Raw genomic sequence first — 13,632 nt, 5'->3', positions numbered from 1 at the left:
TGGCCTGTTCCGCTTCTTATTGCGGATCACTCCTCCTTGGAGAATGCAAAATATCCCCAATGGCTAAGCTGCGACGATGGACGGACTCTTGACATAACACCCGTCATTCGTTGCTTCTTGGAAACAAACTCTAACATCGGTTCGATCGACAGTCCAACAAACCTGTATCCCTCAGGCTCTTCTCGGTGGTGACATTATTTGCCAGGCCAAGTCTGGTCTCGGAAAGACTGCCGTCTTCGTTCTCGCCACTCTTCAGCAGGTTGAGCCTGTCAATGGAGAGGTCTCCGTTGTGGTCATGTGCCACACTCGTGAGCTGGCCTACCAGATTCGCGACGAGTACAACCGCTTCAGCAAGTACATGCCCGACATCAAGACCGGCGTCTTCTACGGTGGTACCCCCATCAAGCAGGATATCGAGACTCTCAAGAACAAGGAGACCTGCCCTCACATCATTGTCGGCACTCCCGGCCGTCTCAAGGCCCTCGTCCGCGACAAGGCTCTCCGCCTCGGAAGCGTCCGCATCTTCGTTCTCGATGAGTGCGACAAGATGCTCGACCAGCCCGGTTCGTTTAAACTATCCCATTAAGCGGCCCTCCACAGGCACTGACCAGAAGCAGACATGCGTACCGATGTCCAGGATGTGTTCCGTGCCACTCCTCAGCAGAAGCAGGTGATGATGTTCTCGGCCACTCTGTCCGAGGAGGTCAAGCCCATTTGCAAGAAGTTCATGCAGAACCCTACTGAACACTACGTCGATGAGGATACCAAGCTCACCCTGCACGGTCTCCAGCAGTACTACATCAAGCTGGAGGAGAGGGAGAAGAACCGCAAGCTCAATGAGCTTCTTGATGACCTCCAGTTCAACCAGGTCATCATCTTCGTCCGAAGCACTGTCCGTGCTACTGAGCTCGACAAGCTCCTCCGAGAGTGCAACTTCCCCTCAATTGCTGTCCACTCTGGAGTCAGCCAGGAAGAGCGGTATGTCCCAAAGCGTGCCCCTCAAATGATCAAAGTCTAATGTGTCTCAGTATCCGTCGCTACAAGGAGTTCAAGGAGTTCAAGAAGCGTATCTGTGTTGCCACCGACGTGTTCGGCCGAGGTATCGATATCGAGCGTATCAACCTGGCTATCAACTACGATCTGTCCAACGATGCCAGCTCCTATCTGCACCGAGTCGGTCGTGCCGGTCGTTTCGGTACCAAGGGTCTGGCCATCTCCTTTATCAGCACCGATCAGGACCAGGAGGTCCTCAAGGAGATTGAGAAGCGATTCGAGGTCGCCCTTCCGTATGTTCCGCTCCGAATCCGACCTGCCTTAGCCATAACTAACAATATGTGTTCAGTGAATTCCCCAAGGAGGGTGTTGACGCCAGCACGTACATGGCGTCCTAGAGGACCAGTTGGTGTTTTGGTGTAGTTTTGCAACGACATGAGTCAATCTCTTTCGCTACCAGGCGCTCGAGAGGTTAGGGATCTGGAAGAATGGTATCAAGACATCGAGGGGGCGAAAGGGAAAAGTTGCGAAATGTCCAACTTGATTGCTTGTATTGAGTAGTTCGTTATCTGAAGTGATTCTGTGGAAACCTGCCGAGCGTATCTCCCTTTGTGCCACCTTTGAAGATGTCATCCATGACGATATTCCGCCTAACACAGCAATGGTGATAAGTCCCCTCTCTGCCTCGTTCTTTGACATCCGGAGTCGGCGTAGGTCCGTTAGACCCGTGACTGCTGCGGCTGTCTCATCCAGCGGCTTGGTTCGGCTCAATCGATATCATCACCAGACCAGTCACGCCGTCATCAAGAGGGAAAAATTTTCTTCTCGTCATTTCCCCTAGCCACCATCATAGGCTCCTATTCCGGTGGTGTCACCTCGGTCCAGCAAGTCTCCGGTTGGAAAATGGCTCACACGCCGTGGTGGCGACTGGGGTCGTGTGCTGTGTGACATGTCTTTCTTATTGTTGAGCTTTGTCTTTTAGGGGGCGATGTTTTAGGTGAGGGAAGAGGAATGGAAGGAGAGTCATGGGGCGAGGATACGGGCCGAGGTGAGTCAAACGATAAGTACTCCATCTGTGTGGATTCCATGTGGTAACATGACAAGCCCTGCTCTCGTTGTTCGTGTTGGGAGTCTCGTATATGCCATACGGCTACAGGAGGATACTACAGCATAAGATGATATCTCTTACTTCGGAATGCTTTTCTATAGTCGTGAGAAATTACAATCTGTATAATTTAACACAACTCTATAACTTTTATCGAAGTTCTGTGTGGTAGATGGCGCCTTGATGCCGTCACACGTCATATTGGGAATACGAGTTTCATCCCTGAGCTTCGAAGTAGCGTTAAGACCAGTCCCTATCAAACTCAAGGGCAATCTTACCATCATATCACAGGGTAAATTATATTGAGCATTACTATTCGCACACACTCAAAATGCTACTTGCACACTCAAGGATATCAACCAATTTTACCGGGAAGTCTTAACAATATACCTATTCGTAAGAAAACCTAAGAAATTAAATAAGCTTTATTCTTAGTATTTATTCTCTAAGGTCTGCAGTTTAAATTTTATCTTTTAATTTATTTTAAAGTGGAAACTGGAAATTCTTCAGAATAAGATACCTTAAGGCGGGCGTACAGTCCGGGTATATTCCCTTATACTAAGATTAGGTGTAAAATTGTGTACCTGTGTGCGATTAGTATTTTGAACGGGTGCGAATAGCAATACTCATTATATTTGGAGGCTTACTGACATGTGCTGATCCGGGAAGAAATAGTGCCTGATTCAAGGGCCGAATGTTGGGTCTAATGGGAGGAAATCCCATGCAAATAAATAATGGCTGGATGGAACACTCCCACCGTTAGTTCGGAGGAGCTCATCTAGGCATTCCATGTGTTGTCTCGCTTGCCCATAATATTCTACTTGCTCCTGTGAAGCGTATTTGAATAACCGACGCCGTGGCACCATGTAGTGTTCCTATAATGCGTATGTTGTGTCAACCCTATCTCTGAGCTCCGTAGGTTTGCGTAAAACCAATGCGATACCTTATCTTCCCCCGGAGCTAGGTAGCAGGAGTTCGTGTCTTAATTATGCCCCACATCCGCGTCGTAATTAATGTCATGTCGTGCCTTGTCAACGTCCTTGTCGGAGGCAGACTGATGGGGGCGATATTCCACCACACTAGATCAGCCAATCACTTAACATAGATTAAAAAGCAGTGCATTCGTGACACAGACGCCGAACCTCTCATTGACTAATGAGGCAATAAATTCGCGTTACGTGATGAGTAACGTGTTGGTATTGTTGTCAAGGAGGGCTATAAGGCTGCTCCTGCGTCTTCTGGCGGCTTGTTTCACTCCTCGCTACGGAGTGAGGGACTCGACAGGAGAAACACAAGAGATGGGAATCGTGGCGGTCTGGCATTCCCCTTGAAGCGATTGTCCATGATGCAAGAAATCGCTGTTGTCGTTACGGGGTATCAAGCGGGCAAAGTGATAGGTGGGAAGACACAGGATGCCAGGACCTTAGTGCCCAGCAGATATCATCCTTGCGTTACATGAAGACGTGTTCTCTGTGGAGAAGCATCTTGATGTGACTAAGGTTGCTACGAATAGAACCATTCTTTGGCAAGGCTGGTGGTTTCCTTCATCTCCCAACGGACAGGTATCTGACGCCGGGTCACAGGGCACATTATCCACATGACGTCCGTGAGTGACCTGTACCACTTCAGTCGGGGTATTAGTGTTGTTGGGATATATGTCTCTCTCCTGCGAGCGCGCGTGGGTGTCTGAAGCTAGCGGTTGGTGTTGGGCTGATAAAGACCTCACCGACTATCCTGCTATGCAAGGAATTGTCTAGAAGCGAATCAACAGCTGGAGAGCCAATAGAAAGCGTACCCATGTCATGAATTTACGGTATCGGGGGTTTTCTAGGCTAGGGCCTGACAGCGAGCAACCCCTCTTCCACGTTGCCTGAACGAATGCATGGCAATCGACGAGTGACGTCGGTCGTCGAGCTGGCCCACAAGATACATGCACAACACGCAAGGTACACACCGACAAAGTGCAACACGCATAGTCTCGGGCGCACATACGTTTACTTGGGCACACGCAGAAACAGAAAAGAGGGATCTGCGAGGGAAATCCAGTTGTCAACCTCGGCAAATGTGCCACCAGAGGGAATGGGGCGAATGCATCCCAGTTGCGATCGGCAAGGAGGCGGTGTTACCGCGTGGGCTTCCGGAGAGGGGGGGAGGCTTGGAGGCGACATGTTCGTGTTGACCACGGCGGGGCAGGGATCACCAGTTGTGTTTCTGGGCTTCTCCTTGTGTTGGTAGTGATCCCAGATCTCCAAGTTACTTGGTTGTAATATGATTCCGGATGCTCGAACGAAGCTCGGTTGTGTAATACGGGTGGCAATATCTAAACGCCGCGCTGGCTTGACTTGCATTGCGGCAATACTCCTCCCACCACACTCGACGAGAGGAGGAGAGATCTTCGGCGGGGGCGGACGAAACTGGGATCGATCCCTACAGTAGAGAATTCTCGAAATATGCCTGATTCGACCATGGCAGTTGGCAAAATGCCAGCAAGGCGAAGGCGGCCTTGAGGCTGAGGCCCGCAACAACGATGACGCCAACCTCACTCGCCCGATGAATGCATGAGGCCAGGTAGCATGGAATCCTTCTTTTCACTTCCATGGCACTCGCCGTAGGCATCACCACCCAAAAGAAGCAAGAAAAACGCTTCCCGAATAAGCTGGCCGGTTGGTGCTGACTTGGGTTGCGTTTTGGATTTGGCCAACTTCAGCTCCTGCCTGTCCCGCAGCCACAAAGCCACACACACTCAACTCACTCTCACATCCCGGTCGAGCATTTCAGCCAGCCCCTCGTCAACCTACCCTGGACCCACGTTAGGCAACCACGTTTTCTTCCCCTCCTCCTACCGCATTCAGCTCGTCAATCTTACGGTGAAGCCCGGCCAACACTCAAACTCTCCGCACAAACAGGAACATGCACAACACGCGCGACGAGGAAAGCCCACAGCCTCTGGATCCTGCCATCCCTGTCTCCTGCCATCTAAGATAAGACCGGGATGCGCTTTACACGCTGTCGATGCACCGTTGGTTCCAGCCGAAGTTGGCTGGCTTAACTGCCTGGCCGTGGAACCAGGGGTGACCACCTATCGCAGACCGGAGGATTCGGGCACATCAAACGACTGCCTTCCTCTCTCCCGGGCGCCTCTATGCCATCGCCACGGCGACAACCCGAAAACGAATCCCCCGGACGAGCCGGGCTCGGTCTCGGTATAAGCACAGGTATAAGCACAGGCAAGCCAGGGAACCGCTGAGCGCTCGGTGAGTCAGCGACACACGAGGACGAACCGCGCGGCAGTGAGAACAGCCTTGTTAGTGTAAGTGGATGTAAGTGGAGCGACCCCGGCGTCTCGACCACGAGAATCCTCGCACGGCTCATCAGGTAAGGCGATAATGCCCCGTCCGGAGGAGCTGGGGAGGAATTGCTTTGGTCATGCGTCTCCCAAGTCCCCGTCACGCTGACTATGGTCTTGTGTCCGTCGTAGAACTACCTCCCCGAAAGCGGTGGCTTCTTTCGAAGGCCCAGGGAGGTCCCCCGTATCCCGTCATGTGTTCCATGTATCGTGGCTGCTGAACTTCTCCATCTCGCGGTTTTAGACATGGTGCGTCATCGCACCCAGCCTTCACCGTTCCAGTCTTCACAGCTAAAGTCTTGCGGCGGTGCAACCCGAACGAATACCAGGCCTCGCGCCGGTTTCGCTGAGAGGCGGAGAACAAAGCATCGGCGCCAATTTTGCCTAGGGCTGATAGAACAAGATGGAATCAATCAATTAACAGTCCAGGGTAAGGCTGATGGTGTTTGACTCATTCTGACGAGAGAGTCCGGGAGGTGCCCGAAGTAGCAAGCCGCTGTTGGCCAATCGATGGGCCGAGGATCGCGCAACAGGGGAGGAGCAAAGCCAAGCACTCTCAAGGTTGGCTCCAGGGTCTCCACTTGCTGGGGGATTTGGCTGTCGGCCTCACTCTGCTTCCGTTCATTCATGATATTGCACAGACATGGCTGATGAATCGCCGTCGATCATGAAAGGAGATGAGCAAGGTCCCCATCATCGTAACCAGGCCCAGTGCATCCGGTCATGGCGGAGGATTGTCTCCAGATGCCGGGAGCAGGCGACATGGCCAGACAGATTGGATGCTTACACCGGCCCGGATCCAATCAGCACACCGCAGCATGCCATGAGAGCGGGGAAGACTCATGTTGCTTCGTGGGCGGCATCTGTTGCAGGTTCTAGACGATGCTGGCGTGCAAGGATCGAAAGGTGCCGTGGGATGGCATTGTACCTTCGTACACGTTGACTGAGACGGAGAAGCTCCCCGGCATGCGGTGGCGGCTCTCCCGTTGTTTGGTGGAGGCCCATCTCGGGTTTTTGGTTTTGGTTTTGGTGCTTTGCACTTCGTACAACCTCAACCTCTACACCGGTGGCGACGAGTTCTGCACACAGTCGCACAAAGGCCAGGAGATGGATTAAGTGGAACCCCGAACAATCATCGCGTCTGCTCTGGCTCAGTGAACCAGTTCTCTCGGAATTGTTAAGAGTCCGGGTACCCGGTGGGGTCCTTTCTCCGCCCCCAATCGGCAGGCGAATCGACGGATGGAGCGGTGCCCAGAAGCGCTGAGGTAATGATTTGTATAAAAGTATCCAGCTATGCACAATGGGCGCTTTGTTAGTATTAGCCAGTGTCCAGCGGAGGTGCTGTGCGGCGGGCGGTAGAGACCGGTACATGCAGTTCGCGACGAAGCTATCACGGTAACGCGAAGGAGATTGGGGTCTCGTTAAGGGGTTGGTAGTGCAGCCACCAGTAGTCGCACGGACCAGGAAACGAGCTGTGCGAGGGATGGGAGAGTGGAAGGGCCAAGATGAGTGAAATGCAAGCCAACTAGGCAAAGGCAATCATCCATCTCTCCTTGAACGCGCAGTTCACACGGGATGACGGACATGATTCATTGGGGGCAGGATAGATTAGACAGTCACCATCAAACGTTTGCATGTGTCCGCGCAAGATGGGGAAATAGGGAAATAGGGATCCATCCTGTAATTAGGCACACCGCCGCCAGCCACTTCATCTTCAGAGGAGGGTAGGACGGCATTTCTGGATCAAGTAAATGGAAGCCAGGCAGAATCTCCAGATGGATGGATGTGCGTTATGGCTTCGGCGTACACGGGGATAGATTGGCAACCTCAAGAAGCATCCCAGATAGCCGATGCCCCTCTCCATGACGACTGCAAGTCGTGGATGCAGGGACTACAAGGCAGTGAAGGCCCCATGTGTTCATTTTTAGATGCCAATAGCTCGAAGAGAATGGCTGTGCGTGCTGTGCCTAGAATGCATGTGCAGGTCTCGATGGGAGGGTTACTGACACTGCCTTGAGTGAACAGCCTCGCCTCCGCAAGAGCCAGCCAGCTACGCTAGGTGCCATCGGCAGAAGGACGCGGCCTTCAATACCGGAGTGTCGGTGCTCCGGGGCAGTGAAACCAAAAATGGACGAGATGGACACCTTTGTTAAGCAGCATTGCGTGTCGCCTGCACGGACTGCTCCGACGAAGCAGTCAAGTCGTGTAGTGTATGGACAGTGCCGGCAACTTGCGTGAGGTCATAGACAGACCCACGGCTGCTCCGTGGCCTTGGATTAACAATCGGATGGGGAGAATGGCGAGACTCTTCGGGATTTTGCGAGGGCGAGCTGCACTACCCGCTAGGGAATCAAGGAGCCACCCCGGGCACGGCAAACCCAGAGGAAGGGGGCCGAATCTTTGACGATCGGGTGCTCCAAGTGGTGTGCTTTTTGCGTCTTGTCCCGAACGGCGGCGAGCTGTGGCAAGATTTGACACTCAAGTTTTCATGTCCGTTCGATTAGGGCGATGGAGTGTCGGGTACGGAGTACATGCGAAGCCATAGTGTCTTTAGGCATTATCGTTAGGGATTTAGTGTACCGAGCACTTCGGTCATAGAGGCGGCGCATCTGGATTGAGACGAGACAAGCCAGAGCTATCCATCCATCCATCCATCCCGTCTACCCCGGTAACATCGGAGCAAAAACATTGGGGCAATTCCAGACAGCTCGTGTCTGCGAAAAATGTGCGTATGTTGGTGTGTATCATCTCGGGCATGCCATGCCATGGTATGCTGGGGCCATGGTGAACCAGTTCTTGTCTCGTGTCTCCTGGGATCTGGGATCCTAGGAGGCTGAGGGATGGGGTCAGCAGGTGCCGAAGTTCTTCAAGATGCCCCTCCATAAGCTGAGTGACGATTTTAGGCACATGTGAGGGGATGAGGGGATGAGGGGAACGAGGGTTTCTGGTCATGGCAAAATCGTCATAGCATGGCCACGTTCAAAGGCGGTGGCGGAGACGGAGACGGAGATGGTGGAGGTGGAGCAGGCGAGGTGGAGGGACAGAGTATCAGGAAGAGTCATCGTACATCATCAGCCAGCCCAGTGAGTTCGTTGCACCAGTGGGCGGGCCCAAAAAAGCCAAGCTTGGTGTCTGTTCTTGGTTGGGCTGGTCGGCAGGGAAAGATGCTTTCCCCGTCCAGTACAGAGTACCGTAATCGTACCTAAAGGTAGGGCCACTTGGACGCTAGGGCGAGGGAGAAGCCGGGAGATGCAGAGGAGACGCAGAGGAGACGCAGAGGGACATCTCTGTGACAGTCAGTTGGGAGGAGCTGCAGAGCTACCATACATGCCTAGTACAGAGCGCGAAAGACAGAGAAGGGTTGGGAGGGGGACCGGGGGGGTCGGGACGGCAGGGATGCGCGACGCACGAACTGACTGGCGTGCGTGGGTGCGTGCGTGAAGGGCAAGTAGAGTGAGTCGTCCGAAGCAGTTCTGTAGGTTGAGTTGGTGGAGATGCGTGTGTGTGCGCGCGAGAGAGGTGAGGTGTCCCCGTCCCTTCCATTTCTCCTGCAGCAGCGCAATACCTACCTACCTTAGGGAAGGCAGCAAGCAAGCACCTGCCTCATCGATGGCCCCCACGATGTCCTGTGGTCCTGCGAGTCCCTGGAGAATGTACAAGAGAGTCGAGATGCCGCCCCCAAGAGCCCTAAGCTCCAGCCCGCACATGCTTGACATCGACTTGCTCGACCTGTCAACGGCATGCTCGTTGCCCGAACCGGTACAGAGGTACGGCTCGCTGCTCTTTGCGCATAGTGCTACGCGGGCTGGTTCGTTCACTGCGGCGCCTGGGGGTGCGAAAGAGGGGCGGGCCACCACAGCGACCAAAGACTGGAGACGGAAACACTGGGGGAGGGTCCGCGACGGACGTTGACTGGCTGGAAGCGCTCATACCAACCACACTTGAACCGACGCGGGTACTCATCGGCCTTTGACAAGGCCTGGGAAAGCCTGAGAAGGACTGGGAACGCGACGAGAAAGCCTGGCAAAGGGGCAGCGCTCCGTCCAGTGAGGGACAGGCTCGGGAGTCAAGGGGGGTGGGAGAGTGGAGGGAGGGGGGGCAACGCGCGCTGGTGTCTCCAGCGGCCAATGGGAGGGCGTCAAAATGCAGACACGCCGCAGGCGTCGAAGGGTGCTGGGCCTGGGGCTTGCTGGGGGCTGTCGGGAGTGCTGGAGAGAGGGGCTTGCTGGGGCTTGCTGGGGGGGGAGGGAATTCAGTGGGCTCAGCGGCGCTTCAGCGGGCCTCAGTGGCCCAGCGTGCTTGCGTGCGTGTGGCTCGTCGCTGGCCCGTCATGGCCCAAGATGGCTCGTCCTGGTTCGTCCAGGTCGCTTTCCTGGCTCGTCCGGGCTTGGTCGTCGTCTTCGCCGGATCCTCCTCGTCCCCTTCAAAACTATGCCATGGCCCGCCCTACCTGGCTCCCGCCTTTCTCCCCATCGAACTGCATCGCCGTCGCCATGATGTTCGAATCCGCCCTTTAAATCCGTCCCCAGCGACTCTCCGAAGTCTGCTCTGGATCGTGTATTCTCTCCACTCCACGGCTCTTGTTTTCTTGGTCCCATCTCCTCTCCGGTCTCCCGCCCCCGTTTCTCTGGTCCCCCCGTCCACCCGTCTCCTGATTCCCGGAGTCGCAGCGGCATTCACTTGCACCTTGCGACTTTTTGTGAGTGAGTGTGAACAACTTCTCTCGCACTCTCCGCCCACTCTCGAGTCCACCCACTACCACCCACCACCCGCCGCCCACCTCCGTCTCGGCCACGACCACTCTCCAGCACAGCCCGGTCCAGCCCAGCCCCAGCCCAAGGCTACCTCTCTCGTCACCTTATCCTTACTTGGCCTAACCCAGCCAGCACCGCAATCAGTCATCCGCCCATCCAGGCACAGCAGCACAGGCCCAGGCCGCCTAGCACCCAGCAGATTTAGCAGACCCAGCAGACCCAGCAGTGCCCGACTCACTTGATCTGTGACTCTCACGGTCTCTTCGTCGTCCTCGCTAACCCTCTGTCCTCTCCGGACTCGCTGTCCTCCGGCTCTCACTGGTGTTACTCACCTCACCGTTCCCTCTCCCATCTACCTCTCCATTTGCAGCAATACCCCTTTGTTCATCTCGCCTTCACGCCCTCACGCCCTCACGTTCTCTATTTTTTTGCCTCTTTCCTTTGACTCTTTGTCCTCTTTTTCACCCTTCTCATTCCCTCTAGGCTCCTGCCCCTCTTCGCCACACCCGCTGTGACGAGGGTCTTGGTCATTTCCCCCCGGCCTAGGCTCCCACTGCGCGCACGCTCTCTCCGAGATCGCCAGCTGCTGCCACCTGCCACCTGCCACTCACCCCCCCGCGGTCATTGCTCGGTTTCGCCACCGTGCAAAAGAGTCACAACCCACCACCTAGGCTGTCACCACCACTGACGCCTCGAGCCTCGCCCCTTAGGCCACGTCCTAAAGAGTCACCCGCTTGGCCCTTTAATAAATACTCACCACCCTCGGCACCTTCCTTTCAGCCACACCAAGACTCTTGCCGCATTGTACCTGCATATCAATTAACGGCTTGATCATCTTCAAACACCTGCCTTCCTCGACCCTTCCTCGACCCTTCCTCGACCCGCTCCGATGGTAGCCTTGTTCTAGGCCGACCACCGTTCACAGCACTCTTCTGAGCTTTAAAGCTTTGCCGAAATGCCTGTTGCACTCAACTACCTTTTCTCAGTCGCCGTCTCCGCTTCGTCTCCCGGTCTCATCGTTCGTGTAATCAAGTCGCATCTCGACTCTCTCGTCTAGACGCATCTTCATTACATCAACGGAATCGCTTCTCAGCATCTAATTCTTTTAGCTGCTCGGAAGCTTGCTACTCGACTCGGACTTCGCGAAACTGCTCACCGGCAATAACCACGATTTGATTGGTTTGACCTAGCCTCTGACGGCGACTGGACATCCTGGCTTGAAACGCGTTCAAGCCGATTTATTATAATACTACCCTCCAAGATGAAGTGCGACGCGCAACTTTCGCCCGCCTCCATCCCCCCCACCTACTATGCACCCTACAACTCATCGCTAGCCGCTTCGGCCTCCACCTCGACCTCCTCGGTCTGGTCCGACACGGCCTCTCAATCCTCCGACGACACTTCTGTTTCCGCCCACTCTTCCGACTCCGATTCCTGTGAATCTTACTGCTTCTCAAAGCAGGCGAGCTCTACCGACAATGCCCTCAAGTTCCGCCGCCACGCTCAGAAGGCGCAGGTCGAGGCTGTCCCCGCAGAGCTGCGTCAAAACCCGCGACGAACCTCAACTGGCCCTCACGCCCGGGCTGCATGCCCTCCCACCCTGGTCCGACAGTCCGATCGCAAGGTCAACTTCGTTGATAGCCTTGTTGGTACGTTTGAATTCGACTTCGCACCGTGCTCCCCGACTTAACCATCTCCTTTTAGATTCGTCGACCCAGATTGTGGAAGCCATCTGGCCCCTCTCTTCGGTTGTTTGCCGAAGCGAGTTAGGAAGCAAGGCCGTCTTGCCGCTGCGTACCTTTATCCAAGAGACGCTGCGTCGCTCGCGCACTAGCTACTCGACCCTCCAGGTCGCTCTGTATTACTTGATTCTCATCAAGCCCCATGTTCCCACGCATAACTTTACTACTGAGCAGCCCGACGATCGCCATGCTGATCGCGCTCTTCAGTGCGGCCGTCGCATGTTCCTCGCGGCCCTGATCCTGGCTTCCAAGTATCTCCAGGACCGAAACTACTCTGCTCGCGCTTGGAGCAAGATCTCTGGACTCAACACCCAGGAAATCAACCAGAACGAGATTGCCTTCTTGCTTGCTGTCAACTGGAAGCTTCATATTGCCGACGAGGTCTTCCAGCGATGGACTGACATCGTCCTAAAGTATACGCCTCCTCCGAGCCCCCCTTCCCCCGGCGGTATCTCCCAGACTGTGGCCCAACAGGTTGCGGACTGGAAACAAATTATCCTGGGCCTCAACACCGAGCTGACGAACCTCACGGACCTCATCCCTGCTACCCATCTTAGCTCCCGTGCCAGTGATCTGTGTGCGCTGTCGCCTCGCAGCATCCTCAACCTTCCCCAGGAATCCCGATCCGGACCTGGATATGACTCGGCCGAGCTCCCCACCACCGCTATGGAATCTGCTACCTCTGGTGTCTACACTCCTGGGCGGCTAGTTTCTGCCATGAGCATGCTGCCAACGCCCCGGCTCACTCCCCAAACCAGTGGGTTCTGCACTCCTGCCGTGAGTGCCGCCTCCCAAATTCTGGTTAAGAACTCAGCCATGGGCCTGGCTTTGGCTCAAGCCACCAACGCCAATGCTTCGCACTACCTGGATCGCCTTCCGGTGTCCATCACCTCGTCGCCGCAGAGCTACTGCCCTGTCCGTCGATCCTCTCTCGCCAACTCAGTCTCGACTGCGTCCTCTCCCGAATCGATGATTTCGGACTCATCGCGCTCCTCGCGCTCTTCCTCTATCTCATCTGCTTCGTCTCTCTCTAGCGCGACCCTCAGCCACAAGCTGGGCATGCCGTCGCGATTCCGAGGTGCGAAGCTGTGTAACGAGAGATTGAGCCAGAAGCCGACGATCCCTTCGGTTCCCGAGGATTACGACGAGCACTGTTTTACGTCCTCTCCTGAGTCTTACACCGGCCCGGTCGGTAAGCTCGGGGACTTGTCTTTGGAGACTCCATTGGCAAGGCGCGAGCAGGAACTTGACGACGTGTCTCGTGACCCTGCGTCGGATGCTGCCCGAGCTCTTCAGGAGCTGCAGAACTACCGTGCATCCGCCGAGGTTCCTGTAAAGACGGGTATCAAGCGAAGCCGCACCGCTTCCATGGACAACTCCCTCCAAGAGAATGTTCGTGAGATGCTCAGTGGCCGTTACTATAGCTCAGAGCGCTCCACTTGGCCCGTTTCTTTGGTCCGCTCGCGAGGTGTTGCCTCTGATCCGAATCTCCAAGTCCCTGTCCGACCCAGTTTCCCTGGAACCGGAAAGCGTGTTTGCTGCTCTGCCGAGGCAGCTCAAGGCTACGAAGTTTCGTCTGTCCACCCTGCCATTGGTATTCGGGGACCAGGAATGTGGGAAGGCATCCTGAACTGAATCCCACCACATCCACCAATATGTTGGTCATGATAAGCGTCAACCAACAAGATACCC

General features: G+C 55.1%; 4 protein-coding genes across 4 annotated transcripts; 2 read left to right on the top strand and 2 right to left on the bottom strand.

Annotated features, from left to right (window-relative positions):
• Positions 1 to 188: 188 nt before the first annotated feature.
• Positions 189 to 1,584, top strand: BGZ61DRAFT_457407 (ATP-dependent RNA helicase). Its single transcript, XM_046246649.1, has 4 exons — positions 189 to 563; positions 618 to 978; positions 1,029 to 1,286; positions 1,343 to 1,584. Exons 1-4 carry the CDS (start codon positions 296 to 298, stop codon positions 1,389 to 1,391), a joined length of 936 nt encoding a protein of 311 aa, XP_046100301.1. The 5' UTR covers positions 189 to 295; the 3' UTR covers positions 1,392 to 1,584.
• Positions 1,585 to 4,092: 2,508 nt separating this feature from the next.
• On the bottom strand, positions 4,093 to 4,446 carry BGZ61DRAFT_535962 (uncharacterized protein; the record flags this gene model as incomplete). Its single annotated transcript, XM_046254332.1, has 1 exon — positions 4,093 to 4,446. The coding sequence occupies one exon, from the start codon at positions 4,444 to 4,446 to the stop codon at positions 4,093 to 4,095; it is 354 nt and encodes a 117-aa protein (XP_046100300.1).
• Positions 4,447 to 6,179: 1,733 nt separating this feature from the next.
• On the bottom strand, positions 6,180 to 7,236 carry BGZ61DRAFT_73159 (uncharacterized protein). The gene has a single exon (XM_046257023.1). The coding sequence runs from the start codon at positions 6,813 to 6,815 to the stop codon at positions 6,285 to 6,287; it is 531 nt and encodes a 176-aa protein (XP_046100299.1). The 5' UTR covers positions 6,816 to 7,236; the 3' UTR covers positions 6,180 to 6,284.
• Positions 7,237 to 11,459: 4,223 nt separating this feature from the next.
• BGZ61DRAFT_360675 (uncharacterized protein) lies at positions 11,460 to 13,575 on the top strand (the record flags this gene model as incomplete). The annotated part of the gene is made up of 2 exons (XM_046241198.1): positions 11,460 to 11,847; positions 11,903 to 13,575. The coding sequence occupies 2 exons, from the start codon at positions 11,460 to 11,462 to the stop codon at positions 13,573 to 13,575; spliced, it is 2,061 nt and encodes a 686-aa protein (XP_046100298.1).
• Between the last annotated feature and the right edge of the window lie 57 nt (positions 13,576 to 13,632).

This window comes from Ilyonectria robusta (genome assembly GCF_021365365.1).
Source record: "Ilyonectria robusta strain PMI_751 chromosome Unknown BGZ61scaffold_19, whole genome shotgun sequence".
Taxonomy (NCBI): Eukaryota; Fungi; Ascomycota; class Sordariomycetes; order Hypocreales; family Nectriaceae; genus Ilyonectria; species Ilyonectria robusta.
This window is presented reverse-complemented; position numbering and strand designations above follow the sequence as displayed.

What these genes read in the sequence shown, in the direction of transcription:
- BGZ61DRAFT_457407 (XM_046246649.1), top strand. Translation starts at nt 296, where the DNA reads ATGTGCCACACTCGTGAGCTGGCCTACCAGATTCGCGACGAGTACAAC. An exon ending in CAAGATGCTCGACCAGCCCG is followed by an intron (nt 564 to 617) that starts GTTCGTTTAAAC and finishes GACCAGAAGCAG; the next exon opens with ACATGCGTACCGATGTCCAG. An exon ending in GGAGTCAGCCAGGAAGAGCG is followed by an intron (nt 979 to 1,028) that starts GTATGTCCCAAA and finishes AATGTGTCTCAG; the next exon opens with TATCCGTCGCTACAAGGAGT.
- BGZ61DRAFT_73159 (XM_046257023.1), bottom strand. Translation starts at nt 6,815, where the DNA reads ATGTACCGGTCTCTACCGCCCGCCGCACAGCACCTCCGCTGGACACTG.